Source organism: Mycteria americana, chromosome Z, assembly GCF_035582795.1.
Source record: "Mycteria americana isolate JAX WOST 10 ecotype Jacksonville Zoo and Gardens chromosome Z, USCA_MyAme_1.0, whole genome shotgun sequence".
In the NCBI taxonomy this organism is placed as follows: Eukaryota; Metazoa; Chordata; class Aves; order Ciconiiformes; family Ciconiidae; genus Mycteria; species Mycteria americana.
The window spans coordinates 33384548-33400611 of record NC_134396.1 but is presented as its reverse complement, the minus strand read 5'-3'; the positions used below and the strand labels follow the sequence as shown (position 1 = coordinate 33400611).

The 16064-nt window shown below is 40.8% G+C and overlaps 1 protein-coding gene across 4 annotated transcripts in view; it reads right to left on the bottom strand.

Moving 5' to 3' along the window:
- TRPM3 (transient receptor potential cation channel subfamily M member 3) overlaps nt 1-16064 on the bottom strand; it is a 284603-nt gene that overhangs the window by 96317 nt on the left and 172222 nt on the right. For all 4 annotated transcript variants that reach the window (XM_075526387.1, XM_075526389.1, XM_075526386.1 and 1 more), the window contains exon 7: nt 7409-7583. In XM_075526387.1, the coding sequence (XP_075382502.1) occupies nt 7409-7583 (175 nt within the window). The remainder of the gene's footprint in view (nt 1-7408; nt 7584-16064) is intronic.

Here is a 16064-nt window from a genome sequence, read left to right as displayed (position 1 = left end):
AACTTTCAAATAAACTTAAAAACTCACAGCAGTGCTTAGTACACATACACACAGAGTCTTATATGTAGAAAATGAATCCATATCGGTCTGCAATGAGTGAGAATTTAAGACACTGAAAAAACAGCATGATAATACCAACATGCAAGTGCCGAGTCTGTTGCTGCCATGAATGATGTGGTTTTTGAATGATTTAGGTCAGATATCCAGTGCATAGCAGTTGGAAGATATGCTCTGTCTTGGAGAAGACCCTGATTTCCAGCCAGCAGCCAGAATTAAAATAGGTTTTTGACTTTATAGTCTGATTGCACAGTGGACTGCAGAATTAAATTCTGCACGCAATTTGGATGTGTTACATTGATTTAGAGTCTAATAGACAGAGTTTTGTATAACCTACTTAGATTTCGTCCAAAAGAAAAAGCCAGTAACTGAACTCAGTTAACGTGCCAACTATTCAGTATTCTCCTCATATTGCTAAGCATTATTCAAAAGTAGGTTACAGAGCGGGAAAAGTTCCCAGTTTGTATCTAAAGTGTAATATATTTGGGTAAAATATCTTTATCAGTATAAATAATATTGGTGTTTCACTTGTGGTATTCTTGAAAATATCATTGCATTTTAGACTGATGTTTTCTGAAGCAGGGTGAACACACAGAAATTCCCACTAGCTAGCTTTACAAATTTCATAGTTTGTGCATTCTAGTTAGTGCAAGGTGAACAGGAAAAAAAAAAGAAAAAAAAATTATGCTATTTGATAATATTGTAGGCACCCCCTGGAATGGCACCACCACAGAAAGAAGACCCATAGTAAGGGAGAATAATAGCTTTCACAAAGCCAGACGTGAATGTCTCAGCTAAGAAATGACTTGCTTGTTCTGCCTCTAGTGATTCTATCACTTGCCTTTCTTACAGTCAGGAGTTTGTGATGACGAAATAGAATCACAGAATCATAGAATGGTTTGGGTTGGAAGGCACCTTTAAAGATCATCTAGTCCAACACCTTTCTGTGGGCAGGGACATCTTTCACTAGCTCAGGTTGCTCAAAGCCCCATCCAACTTGACCTTGAACAATTCCAGGGATGGGGCATCCACAGCTTCTCTAGGCAACCTGTTCCAGTGCCTCACCACCCTCATCATAAAGAATTTCTTCCTTATGCCCAATCTAAAGCTATCCTCTTTCAATTTAAAACCATTGCCCCTTGTCCTGTCACTACAGGCCCTCGTAAAAAGTCTCTCTCCATCTTTCTTACAAGCTGCCTTTATATATTGAAATAAATTGCATTAATTCTTTTCTTGCTGTATTCTTTTTCATGATTACATCAGAACACAGACAAGGTAGATGGAAACTGTATAGGTACATCACAAACAAAGGAATAAAACATGTTTGAGTAAGGTTATGTTAAATATGTTAACAGTGAGGTCACTGAAAACAGAGGAACAACTTCCGAAAGATTCAGATGAAACCTGGCACATTCAGATCTATCCCAGATGCAGCACTGGACTGTGCATGAATCTGAACATAAACCGGACTTAAATATTTGTGGAAAACTATCTTATTCCCAGTAGGAGTTTTAGGTTGAGTAAGATCACAGAATCATAGAATCATTCAGGTTGGAAAATACCTTTAAGATCATCAAGTCCAACTGTTCACCTAGCACTGCCACGTCCACCACTACACCATGTCCCTAAGCACCACATCTACACGTCTTTTAAATACCTCCAGGGATGGTCACTCAACCATTTCCCTGGGCAGCCTGTTCCAATGCTTGACAACCTTTTCTGTGAAGAAATTTTTCCTAACATCCAATCTAAACCTCCCCTGGCACAACTTGAGGCCATTTCCTCTTGTCCTATCACTTGTTACTTAGGAGAAGAGACCAACACCCAACTCACTACAACCTTCTTGATCCCATTTATGTTTAAAAAACATAATAGTGCTTGGTCTAGAGCTCAGGGTTTATGGATTTATGTTTTATTATTTGCATAACTCTGTTGTAGGTGTGAATACATATCTTCACATATTCCAACACACACAAAAATAAGTCCCTTCCCAGTGAATCCTGATTGGAAGATTATTGCAGCTACTTAGACAAAAAGCACGAAATAGCTCTTAGTTGTAAGAATCTGAGAGGGTTTTGGTTCCACTTCTATGTTTTGTTCTCAAATTATTAAATCCTCCCTTATTTGTTATTTCCTACTCTGAGCAGCAGACTCTGCGTTCTGCTTTGGGAGCTTTTGGGGACAAGGTCCATGATCATTGTGGAACACCTGGAAACCCTCTGAGAGTGCCTGCTGCTGCCACGTAAGGACGAGGTAAAGGCAGCTACAAGGGTGTGAACCTGAGAAAGCTCCAGCATTTTCTATTGAGCATGATGAGCAGCCCTTGACCCAGGGTGCCTGTAGCTTATTTGCAACCTATCCCATATTAGGGAGGGCCAAGCACCTGTTAGCCAGTGCTCGGGAGAGGCCTGTATAAGAACCATGCCAAGATTACAGCCAACAGATGCAGCAGCTTCTGCATGAGGATACAAAGAAGGGGGCCTCAGCTGAATTTGTTCCAGCCTAGTCTCAGGTATGGCGGTGACATGCCACAGGGTAATTCTCCTGGCAGGTGCTGGAGCAAAGGCTTTGATGCAGATGGAACTTTGGGTGGTGGATGCAGCTCTCCAAGTCCCAGGCTGCAGGGTCTATTTTTGATACGAGGAGCGATGGCCTTCTTTCCTGTAGATCTGCTGTCTTGGAGGAGCTGTGCCACCAAGCACAGGAGTTATGGAATGAAGTAAGCAGGCTACGCAGCATTGGAAAAGATGAAAAGGAGATAGACAGGATCTTCGCTGACATGCAACAGCTTGAAGAACCCTGGACCCCAACTGCAATAGAGATGCAGGCAGTGTCCACACCTAGTATTTAGGTAAGTGCAACCTCTGGAGAAGGCAAAGGGTGAAAGCTGGTGACTGCTGGCACCAAGAGTAAGGCTGCTGCCCCACCTAACTGCTTACAACTACAAAATAGGTTCACTGCTCTCAAAGTTGAAGAGAAGCCACATGTGCCTTCAAGCAAAGGATCTGTGCCACCTGACCCTGACCCATGCAAGACCCCCAGGAAGAAGCAGTGAGTGATTATAATGGGCAACTCCTTGCTGCAGGGGACAGAGGCACTCATCTGTTGACCTGACCTATCAACTAGGGAGGTTTGCTGCCTGCTGAGGCCCAGAACTGGGATATTGTGGAGGGACTGCCAAAGCTTTTCTGACCATCTGACTACTACCCCCTGCTGTTCTTCCACGTGGTCACCAATGATACTGCAAGGGAAACCTGGAGAGTATCAAAAGTGACTACAGAACTCTGGGAGCAGTAGTCAAGGGCCCAGGGGCCCAGGTGGTGTTCTCCTCAATCTTGCTGGTCAGAGGAAAGGATGTGGGGAGGACACTGATAATATAGGTCAATAGCTGGTCAATAGCAGAGCTGGTGTTGGTGACAGGGTTCTGGGTTCTATGACCATGAGACCCTGTTTGCAGATCAGTGTCTGCTTGTGGGAGATGGGATCCACCTCACTAAGCAGGGCAAAGTTACCTTTGCTGAAATGGCTGACCTGGTAAGAAGGGCTTTAAAGTAGGAATGCTGAGGGAGCGAGAGAGTGTCACCAGCAGCCCTGTGAGAGCATGATGTACAGGGTTGATGAGCAAAGAGCCTGGAGTGATGTGATGGGAAAGGATCACAAAATCAACAAAACAGGGCTTAAGCGGGCTCACCTCCATCATTTTTATGTAAGTAAGGAAGTGCCTACAGGGCACTGTTATCGAGAAATCCCCAAAGCCCTTTCTGGGAAATCAGTATGCTGGGGTGCCTCTCTAAAGTGCCTGTATACTAATGTGCACAGTATGGGGAATAAACATAATGAGTCAGATCTGTGTGCAGTTGCAGGGCTACAATCCTGTTGGGATGACAGAGACATGGTGGGACGGCTCCCATGACCGGAGGTGTTGCAGTGGAAGGATACAAGCTCTTAGGAAAGACAGGCTGGGAAGATGAGGAGTTGGAGTTGCCCTTTATGTGAGAACAGCTGGAGTGCATGGAGCTCTGCCTGGGGATGGATGATGAACCAACTGAGAGTTTACGGGTTAGGACTAAAGACAAGACAGGTAAGGGTGACACTGTAGTGGGTGTCTGCTATAGGCTGCGTGACCAGGAAGAGCAAGTGGATGAGGCCCTCTACAGACAGCTAGGAGCAGCCTCATGTTCACAGGCCCTCATCCTTTCGGAGAATTTTAATGCCCGTGATATCTGCTGAAGGGACAACACAGCAGCATAAGCAATCCTGGAGGTTCCTGGAGTGCATTGACGAGAACTTCCTGAACCAAATGACAGAACAGCCAAAGAGGAGAGGTGCTCTGCTGGACCTCATACTCACCAGCAAAGAGGGTCTTAATGGGGATGTGAAGGTCAAAGGCAGCCTTGGCTGCAGTGACCGTGAGATGGTGGAGTTCAGGATTCTGAGAGGAGAGAGAGGGCAAAAAACAAGATCACAACCCTGGACTTATTGCAGCCTTTCAGTACTTAAAGGGGGCTTAAAAGAAAGATAGGGACAAACTTTTTAGTAGGGTCTGTTGCGATAGGACAAGGGGTAATGGTTTTAAACTAAAAGAGGGTAGATTTAGACTAGATACAAGGAAGAAACTTTTTACAATGAGGGTGGTGAAACACTGGAACAGGTTGCCCAGAGAGGTGGTAGATGCCCCATTCCTGGAAACATTCAAGGTCAGGTTGGACTAGGCTTTGAGCAACCTGATCTAGTTGAAGATGTCCCTGCTCATTGCGGGGGGTTTGGACTAGGTGACCTTTAAATGTCCCTTCCAACCCAAACAATTCTATGATTCTATGACTTGAGGAGAACAGACTTTAGCCTCTTTGGGGATCTGCTTGGAAGAGTCCTATGCAACAAGACCCAGAGGGAAGAGGGGCCCAAGAAAGCTGGTTAATATTCAAGTATCACCTCCTCCAAGCTCAATGAATCAGGCAGGGGACCTGGTGACACGGGACATGGAAAAGGCTGAAGTACTGAGTGCCTTCTTCAATCCCAGGCCCCAGAGACCATGGGGGAACGTCTGGAGGAAGGAACTCATATGCTTGGTAGAAGAGGACCAGGTCAGGGAATACTTAAAACAAACTGGACATACATACGTCCATGGGCCCTCGTGGGATGCACTCACGAATGCTGAGGGAGCTGACTGATGTCATTGCAAGGCCACCACTATAACCTTTGAACAATCATGACAACTGGAAGAATTGCCTGAGGACTAGAGAAAAGCAATGGTCATTCCTATCTTCAAGAAGAGCAAGAAGGAGGACCCAGGGAACTACAGGCTGGTCAGCCTCCCCTTGATCCCTGGGGAGTTGATGGAGCAGCTAATCCAGGAAACCATATCTAGGCACATGAAGGACATGAAGATCAGGAGTAGTCATCGTGAATTCACCAAGGGGAAGTCATGCTTGACAACCTGATCACCTTCTGTGATTAAATGACAGGTTTGGTAGATGAGGGGCAGGCAGTGGATATTGTCTACCTAGATTTCAGTAAGGCCTTTGACACTATCTCCCATAAGATCCTCATAGAGAAGCTGTTGAAGTATGGGCTGGAGGAGCAGACAGTGAGGTGAATTGAAAACTGTCTGAATAGCTGGGCCCAGAGGGTTGTGATCAGTGGTATGAAGTCTAGTTGGAGGCCAGCAACTAGTGGTGTATTCCAGGGACCAGTCCTGGGTCCAGTCCTGCTCAACATCCTCCTTAATGATCTGGAAGATGGGGCTGAGTGTACCTCCTGCAGGTTTGCTGCTGATATAAACTGGGAGGAGTGGCTGATATACCAGATGGTTGTGCTGCCCCTGGCAGATGCACCTCAACAGGCTGGAGAAATGGGCTGACAGGAACCTTATCAAGTTCAACAAGGGGAAATGCAAAGTACTGCACCTGGGGAGGAACAACCCCATGTACCAGTACATGCTGAGGGCCTCCCAGCAGGAAAGATGCTCGGCAGAAAAGGACCTGGGGGTCCTGGTGGATACCAAGTTGAACATGAGCCAGCAATGTGCCATTGCAACAACAAAGGCTAATGGTGTCCCGGGCTGCACTGGGAGGAGTGCTGCCAGCAGGTCGAGGCAGGTGATCCTTTCTCTTTCCTCAGCACCGCTGAGGTCACACCTGGAGTCCTGTATCCAGTTCTGGGCTCCCCAGTACAAGAGAGACATAAATATACTGGAGACTGTCCAGTGATGGCCCACTAAGAAGATGAAAGGACTGGATCACCTCACATATGAGGAAAGGCTGAAGGAGCTGGGACTGTTCAGCCTGGAGCAGAGAAGGCTGATAGAGGGTCTCATCAATGTATATAAATACCTGAAGGGAGGGTGCACAGAGGACAGAGCCAGGCTCTTTCCAGTGGTGCCCAGTGACAGGGCAAGAGGCAATGGGCACAAACTGAAACACAGGAGGTTCCCTCTGAACACTTTTTTTACTGTGTGGGTAACTGAGCACTGGCACAGATTGCCCAGAGAGGTTGTGGAGTCTCCATCCTTGGAGATATTCAAAAGCTATCTGGACATGGTCCTGGGCAACTGGCTGTAGCTGGCCCTGCTTCAGCATGGGTTTTGAACCAGATGACCTTCAGAGGTCCCTTCCAACCTGAACTGTTCTGTGATTCTATGGTTGTTTACATATTTTTTGGGGTAGAGGAGAAGAACAAAGAATATTAAAGATCTGGGCATTCAGTAATAACATGCACTTGGGAACTTGCAAAGCATGCTTACATCCTGATTCAACAAAACCACACTTGAATCTTCTATAATAAAAGCTAAATACTATTCTTGCCTCACCTTGAGACTGCAAAGAAAGGTGGGACTGTGCAAACACAGATCAGTGCACAAGCAGTCATGTGTGAATAAGGTGGGTGTGCAGAATCATGCCCAACAGGCAAGGCAAATACAAACTAGCTTATATGAACATGTAGGGCTAAATGAAATCTGAAGTACACTGTGTTATAATGACATAGCCTATCTAAGCCAGTGAGATAATTCCCTGTGCCCTTTGACTGAATCCCTTGACCTGCAACTGCAAGATACCTTACATTGTACTTGTCAATGTGTTACATGTCACGGCAAGTAACTATATGATACAGTTTCTATACCTCTGTTTTATTCTGTAACTTTCCTTAGTGTTGCTTTAACTCCCCCTCGCTTTTATTATTTTTTTTTTTTGTTCTGCATACTTTCAATATTTCACTTGTATCGAAGATGGAAACAGCCATTGTGAGGAAGGTATTGCTTTTGCACTATATTGCTAATAATTTCCTGGGCTCTATCTTACCACCAGATTGAACCTGTGGATGCAGAAAGAACACACACTAGGAAATGACTTACCCTCCTTCTTCAGAGTATTTGTGACCAAAGGCAAGGATGTCAGATGCCCGGCCACTGCCATCGCATATCACAACGGGAACAGGAGGAGTGTCGCGCAGGTACTCCAGAACAATGGAGATAACATTGGGACCTCCTTCCACAATGAGGGCCACCACTGGAACCCCTTGACCAATTCCTGGAGTAAAAGAAAGAAACAAACAAAAAAACACAAACAAAAAGAAAAGGAACAAAAAAATGCGAAGCCAGCAAAGCAAACAAAACATAACAGAAGACAGAAAAACAAAATCAGTCTGAAACTACTGCATTGTGACTGCACAGTGTTATGTTAGAGAAAATGGCATTCGGAAAATCATAGATTTTAAGGACAGAAGGGATCAGTGTATTCATCTTGTCGGTTCCACTGCATAAAACAGGATTTTCTAGAATTATCTTCTGTTTTAAATACAACATTTATGGTTGAAATAGACCATGAATTTTTTAAAAGATCAAATCTTGGTTTGAAAGCATAGAGAACCTACCACAATTCTTCCTAACCTGTTCAGAGTCATGACTTTGTAGGTTGCTTGTAATCTAGATTTTGCATGGTGTCAGTTTCCAATCTTTGGGTCTTCCAGTAGCTTTGCTTGCTGTTTTAAAATCCCTTCTATGATATTTTTGTTGCCATATTAGATGCATTTTAAGGTTGCAGCTGGATAGCCCTTTAACCTTCTATTTGATGCACTAAACATACTCTGTTACAATGCAATACTTGTTTTCCAATTCTAGTCAGTCTCACATTTTTTCTCTGAATTCTCTCCAAATTTTGCAGCATATTCCTTGATTTGCAGACCCCACACTGGGGACATTGTTCCAGAGAGAGCTGAACTAATGCTCAACCAGTGGAGACACATCTTCATTTTCAATACTTGTAGTATAATTAGATGGGAGCCATCTCCAAAGTTGCAGGAGAGACTTTGCCAGGAGAGTCTTATGGATTTAGAGAAAGGCAATCTGACACCAGGCTGGTGTTAACATGACTGAAAAAGCTTTTATGGTTGTCACTTCTTGACGAGTTGAGACTGGGGACATTCAAAAGGACTCAGGCAGTAGAACTAGTTGAACATTTTCTATTAGCATTTTTTTGTCAACAGAAAGACTTTTTCCTTTTAAACTAGCTTTTCCTAAGAAAAACTATATACATTCTACACAAAATTTTGACGTTTCACTGAAAAATAAAGAGAGTGCCCCAAGCTGTTAATAGTTGGGTTGGGAAAAATTGCACGAGGCCAGGCAACAACAAGTTTTAATGTGACTGCCTCAAGTTTCCATTTGGAAGGATTTCAGTTCACAGAAGCAAAGGTAAGCCTGTGAGACTGGAACACTAAATCTGGTTAGACCCTCTAGAAACATTCACAAATAAAATGATTTTTGATAGTCACTAAATTTTGTAAGGATTTGAATTACTGTCAAAAAATGAAGTGAACTGTTCTTTAAAAAAGAAAAAAACCTCAGTTCTTATATACAACAGCAAAATACTGTGAGCACCTCCTGAACCACTTTACAAGCAAACGTGTTTCCTGCAGAGACTCTCAGCATGCTTTGTTGTGGCTGTACCTACTGTCAGTTTGTGGCTCTTTTATTATATAACTTAAGTAAAGTGTGTGGTGTTTATTTACGTTAAGAAAACTATAGGCAGAGTTATAAAATCCAGGCTAATGAAAGAGAGTAAGAAGGGTAGAATATAACAAGGTGATTAACAGATTTGCACAGAGCTCACTGGTTAATTTTTTTATTAATATTAAGCACTTCCCTGAATTGCTGCTCTACCTAATCATTAAGATCTTTTGGTGGTTAAGTTCTTTTCAAAGGTCTTAGTGGAAAAGCAGTTTTGGGGAGCAGAGTTAAATGAGAAAGGAAAATGAAGAACTTTGCTTAAGAAGAGTGAATTGTAAGTCTGATGGGTTAACATGTCGCTCGGGTACTTCCATTAATTTCAAGGGATTTAAGCTAAGGATGAATTTTGTTTGGCAAATTTGCGTTGCTTACCTACATTCATTTTAATGATGCTTAAAATTGTATCCCTCAAAAATGCATTCTAGATATTAGCGATAAAAAAACATTTTTTCTGAGAATCTTATAAATAATATGATTTTATTCCCATATCAATACGTGTAATATGATACATCTGGTTGCAGTTGAGCATGCAGCAGGGAACCTTGTGTCACAAGTCTGCCCAGGTTTTCCATTGCTACTAGGTGACAAAAGAAATGTTGTTTATAGTTATGTCTAGTACAAGAATATTTTTTTTTGTAAGACAGACAATTGCTACCAGAAGATGAATAAAAATGAAATTCTTGGTGAGGAATATTTTTCTTTATGATACTTCTCAACATAATCACATGGTTGCTGATAAGAAATTCTCTTCTGTTAAAATTTTAATACAGAATTGGAAGGAGATATTTTATCATTCAATTTCTAGTGGTCTGGCTAATGTAATGTTACCAAGGTTTTTGAACTATCAGTACTTGCTGCTTCTTGTGTAGCTTTTCTTTATACCACACCATATAGCCAATACTTCTAGCATCTAATCACAGAGCAGATCTAACATGAACTCTGACTAGGAGGCCCACAACTCACTGAAATCTTACATCAGCTTTCCTCTTTGGCAGTGTAGTATTTTTCTCTGGAAGCTGACTGGTAGGGCCCATTTTATTTCATTATGGATAAAAAAACCCCCAGTGGTGTGTTTAAGAAACCTATCCTAACATTTACCAAGGGTGGTCTTTTGTAAAGTATTTGCTATAATGCCATATATGAAATTGTTAGCAAAGCTGAATATAAGTGCACAGATTTGAAAGTATATAGTTAACTAATGGGTAGAGTTGTATGCTGAACTGTAGTACTAACGGAGTTTCTTGAAGAACTTACCCTGATCCTATCATTATTATTAATGACTTCAAAACAAGAAGTGGAACTGGTACTGACATCTGCTAGTAAGATAATATTAAGAAGTATTCTCAGTAATGAGTCAAATTGGGTCTGGATGACATTAAGGATTGAGTTATAGAAATGGAGAAAGTTCACAGTGCAAGACACAAAGTCATTTACTTGGTGATTAATAAATTCTGCTGTAAACTGGGAACTCATTAGGAGGAAATACTAGAAAAGAGAAAGTTGTGATCCAGGTGATCATGGGAGAACTGAGTCTTTGGTGTAGCAAGACCATGAAGAAGGCAGGTATGATCCTGGAATACACAAAGCAAAGCATTTTCAGTAGGAAATACGGGCACATCTGTGCCATTGTGCAAGCCACTCATGAAATTCCATGCAAAATACTGTCTGTAGCTATGCTCAGCCATGTTCAAAAAGAACAAACTGGAACAAATGGAGGAAAATCCCAAAAGAAGTATATGGGGAATCAAGACCCCATCTTATGAGACAAGATTAGATGAGTTTGGCTCATCCTCCTTAGCAAATCGAAGGGTGAAAGACAATGTCTGAATATCCCCATGATACACAGCACATTGGCCATTAAGTTTTAGATGGAGTTCAGAAGACTTCTGGCTATCAGAGGAGTGAAGTCTTCACAGCCTTCTAGTAAGACTAAAAGGGAAAAGCTTTCTGAGTTTGGAGTGATGCTCAATAATCATTATAGATGCAGTCACCTTATGTATCTCAAACTATGTATCTCAAAGCAGGTTCCTTCAGTCTACTGGAAGTTTGTTCAGTCTCGGTGTATTCTGCTGGATATTGGTCAGCTACATAATTCTAATAATACAAATAATGATGGTTAGTCTATACAGCTGAACTATTTTGCCATTTTGGGCCAATGATTTGGTCAGTTGAAAGCATTTCTAAAATTCCTCTTGCATTCTTTTCTTTTCCTTTTTTTATTTTTAAAACTTTAATCACAACAGTTGCATGGCTTATAAGAGTTCTCTGCAAGTGTTCTAGTTGTGTTTCACTGTGGTTAATCAGATGGCACTTTTTCTCTTCCCTGATCATGTAGAAACATATCCAGCATGAAAACAGTCCTCTAATTTGAGGTTAGTAAAACAAAACAACTTCTCTCCAAACCCAATCTTCAATGAAACTTTGTAGCTTTGAGTTTAAAAAAAAAAAGCTCACGTGAACCTTAATTTATGATTAAGTTCTAGATTGAAATGCAACTCTTTCAATTATTCTGCTAGATTTCTTTGTGAAACAGAAAAGATTTAAAACACAAAATTGATTTCTACATCTCATTTTCCTTTTGGAAATCCTCCCTGAGTTTCAGCAAATAGAATTTTTTTCTTCATAATTTTCATTGTTCTCCATAAATAATTTTGATTGGAAAAATATATTGTTTGTTTAGTTTGGAGGGAAAAATAGAAAGTACATTTCTGGAATTAGATACAATATTTTAAAACCAGTTAATAATACTTTGTTGATATTTCTTCAGAGTATAACCACTTCTGGCTTTCAGGAAAGCTTTCTAGACTACAGTTGTCTGAATCCTGATGTTATGAGCTTTTCCAGGTTTATGACGATTAATTTCTGAGCAGTGATGGTATCCACAGTGTGTGAAAGGAAGTCCATAGACATGGGGAAAAAAAAAATCATGTCTGCTTGAGTATCTTAAAATTTGAAAAAGAGGGTAAGTGGAAATAATCACATTCTCAGTTTTCTATGGGAATTTACGACAAAATTTCCCTAGTCTGGGCAAAACTAAGGATAGCACTCATGTTGCTGGGCTATCTCCAACAACACTGCTGTTTTCACTAAGTACTCTAAAAGTATACAACCTTAGAAATTGTGTGTTTCACATGTCGTTAACTGGAAAGAGAGTAGCAGTAATACGCTCCACTGAAAGGTTGTCCATTCTGAAATTGCAGATAACCCTTCTCAGTATAGGACAATGCATTATTATTATTATTATTATTATTATTATTATTATCAGGAAAGACTCTCAATCACTGGTGTTTTCCAAAGAGAAAAAGACCAATTCATTTTCACGCATCTAGATATTTTTTCTGTTTCTTAGAAGGCAGTAAATCACATGTTACTCAGCTTTTTTAATATCCTTTGTAGAGAAAGACTCATCTGCTTTTAAGTTCAAGTGGATTTTTTTTAAATATCTGAAAAATTATGGTGTTTTCCAGCCATCTGATAGTTACATGGAGGATTTATTTTTAAATTTACTCAGTTTATTGTTTTTTAAGCGTTTCTAGGATGAGCTTTGGTTTCAGCAAATCTTTTTCCTTTTTCTTTTGGGAGATGGAGAAACCTTCTTGTCTAGCAGTATATCTGTGGACTTAAGAATAGCTGGGAATGCTGACTATTGTGTTATCACTGTGAGGTTTATCACTTGGTTAACTACACTTATGTTTCAAGATGGTAAAGGTCTGATCCTAAAATCAAAGGTCTTCCTACTTAAGAATGGTCTCAGAATTTTTATTCTTTTTATTGAAAATAGTTCGTGAGCCAGAGAGGCGATTTTTTTCCTCAGATTTTCAAAGGAAATATTCAGCTTGTATTCAAGAGCAGGTATGTGTGAAACATCTCACAGAAACTTGCATATTAAGATTTCTCATTTAATAAGGTCTCCATCTCACATACTGAAGCCTTAGTATTCCCACTATAAATGCAAAAAGACAGGTAGTCTCTCATGACTTAATTAATAGAGTACAGACAAAACAGTGTTTTTATTTTCATTTTATATGATTCATCCAAAAAGAAGAAGAAATAGTACCAAAGACCTGGGAGTTAAAATCAGTTCTCTGAGGCTCATCAGTATCTTAATTTCTAAAACAATAACTTGTATTTGGAGCATTTCAGTAAGCATAGATTTTTGCAGGGTAGACTAGATTGCTAAGTGTTTCACAGTGTCAGCTATTGTGGATATTGTTGGTGCAATATTGCAAATTGGACTGCAATTTTGTATGAAAGATTTATACAGTCAACCTAAAGCTTCATTACTGTGTTATTGCCTTTGTGGCCAGCAACAGAGCCAGTGAGAGACCTTCCAGCAATTGTGATTCCAGGAAGGTACATACATACCAGAACATTTGTCCTGATGTGCACCAGTGGCAACTTGTAGGCCTTCATGTTATTATACAGAAAAATAATCCCATTTTCCCCTTGACACAGTGGTAGTGCATGAATATGTAAGTTAAAACAATAAACTAGAAGAAATGAATGAATTTGGAAATGGAAGCAAGGAAAAACTGCATAATGTCTGTGCTGTGTGAAAAGGGATTTTAAAAAATCTACCATGCTTTGCAGAAGCCCTGCTTTGTTTTCCCAGTTCTTGGAAAAACATGAATATTTTATACTGTGAGTATATTTATAAATAATCTATAACTGTCTTATAAATTATTACAAATTCTTTTTATGAAGAACTAAACATGAGTTACTAATTTTTTTATAGACCAACAAGCGAATAAAATGCCTCATTTACCACAAAATGCATTTACTACTCATGTTTTTAAGTGTGCTCATAAGTGTAACTGGGACATATCAGTACGTTGCATACTATTTCTAAGCTCGCCCCTGAGATCAGTGCCAATAAAACTGAGAGGCTCCAGCTCACTATCCCTGACAGAAATGTCTCTAATTTCTGCATCTTAACACTGGTGGTAGTAGGTGCATCTGAGCTATTTCCTCCTGGCCACCTTTGCTCCTTCATCAGGTCAGACATGTTGGTGTGGGTTCCCCTACATTCATATTCTTTTTCTATCTGGAAATTTTGGCTGGAGAATTTGGTAATTATTTGGATTTGTTTGGGATGCTGGGGCCTGTGGCTGTCCCACGGGAGGAGTTACTGCACAGCGGCTGGCACAGAAGTAGTGTACAGCTGGAAATCTATGTCACATCTCCCACACAACATGCAGCTGTAGAGCAAGTTCTCCAGAAGCTGGATGCAATGGAAGAACTTAAGGCTCACGGTGCAAATAAGACAATCACCGTGGACATACCCAGTGAGTCCAAATTGTCCCAAAGGGTGGGGGGAGTAAGCCTCCATGAACCTACACATAGTGCATGTGCAGTCAGCCTGACATTTCAGTCTTTTCTTACCGAGGAACACACTGCTCATCTGTGCAGTGTGGAAACAGGCTTCTCACCCTTCCTAGATATCCTGAACCTACTGCAGGTGTGTAGAGGGATATATAAGGCAACACTGAGCTGGAATGGCTCATCAGTTCTTCGGGAAAGCAGGTATATTTGCATGATCGAGGGGCCTTTACAGTTTTGCACAGCACCACCCTCCAGGTCCCCAGCTTACTAAACTTTCCTGGACCTAGATGTACTGTGGACAGTGGGGTATATAAATTAGCAGGTTTCTCCACTGGTTATCACATCACAGGTTGTCACGTCCTTATCTGAGATAATGGATTCTTAGCAGTAGGAAGTTTCTATGACAGTCTTCAGATTTGTTTCAGGCCTCTAACTTGTGTATGTCCTGCAAAAAGTCTACCATTTGTGGGCAACAGCTACCTTTCTACCTGCAAAATTGTTTTAGGACAATGGCTTTTGTAAGGGGTAAACTCAATGCTCTCTTAGTGGCTGACAAATACAGTCATAAAATAGAAGTCCAAAAATATAAATCAACAGATATATACATGTTAGTGTGCCTGCAAGTGTTTGCAGCTGCACAGTGCACTCAAAGGCATGTATATAGACTGTTTAGCACAAATGCCCCATAGGTTTCCTGAAATTGAAGTCTTTATATCCTTTCATGTGCAGAGGTAAAATGAATTGGCATGCAAAGCCAGATAATTTTAAACTTTTCCTGTCACATACAATTTTACATAATGAAGACCTCTGTTTCCTCCAGATTTTCCTGCCTTCCTAGTCTGCTTTATGGAGAAACTTTTAGTGTTTTGGGTTTTTTTGTTTTTTTTTTTTTAATGTTGTTTCAGCTAATGGAAAATGCTGCTTTATTATAAGGAATGAATCACCAAGTTTTCCCAAAGATATTAAGAAAAAATTCTCTCTGACCTTTGGTCTTTTAACTAAGTGCCCATTAATCTGGACCGCAGCTTCCTTTGCACATACGACTTCAGGAGCTTTGTGCCATCTGTACCTCTGGAGTTAAAAACTCCCTGAGCTCCAGGGTTGTTTCACAAGCCCTGTGCTGGTGCCTCTCTCTTCCCTGACAAATGGCTGATCTTCCTAGCCAGCAAGTACTTGTGTTGCTCTGAGGTATGACCCAATCCCACCCTTGGTTGCAGCCTAATCTATCATTTAAGGGCCCAGTCTGTGGTGGATAGCTGGCTTAAGCCTTAGTGAACTGTAACGATAAATGTAAAGGCAAATGGCCAGCATGGTAAAACAAGTAGGAATATGTTTTCTTTTAGCATACTAAAGGTAATCGTCCCTCCCCTTATAGACATGATATCCCTCATATACATTCACACAAAACTGTATAATATGATCAAAACAAGAAACTTCATAAATACAAGTTTTTAGCAACTTGGCCTTGACATAAAACTTGGGTTCAGAGGTTTATTTAATCTTAACACAAATGCACTCCGAACACATTTACTACAACTCTATTACCAATAGGTATCTTGATACTCACTCTAATGTGGTAAATTCTGACCAGTACACCTTGGTTTGGTTTTCTTTGATTGTTACAAACGTTTGGATGTGTAACAACTGAAACAAAACTACGCTGCATTTGAATACCATGTGG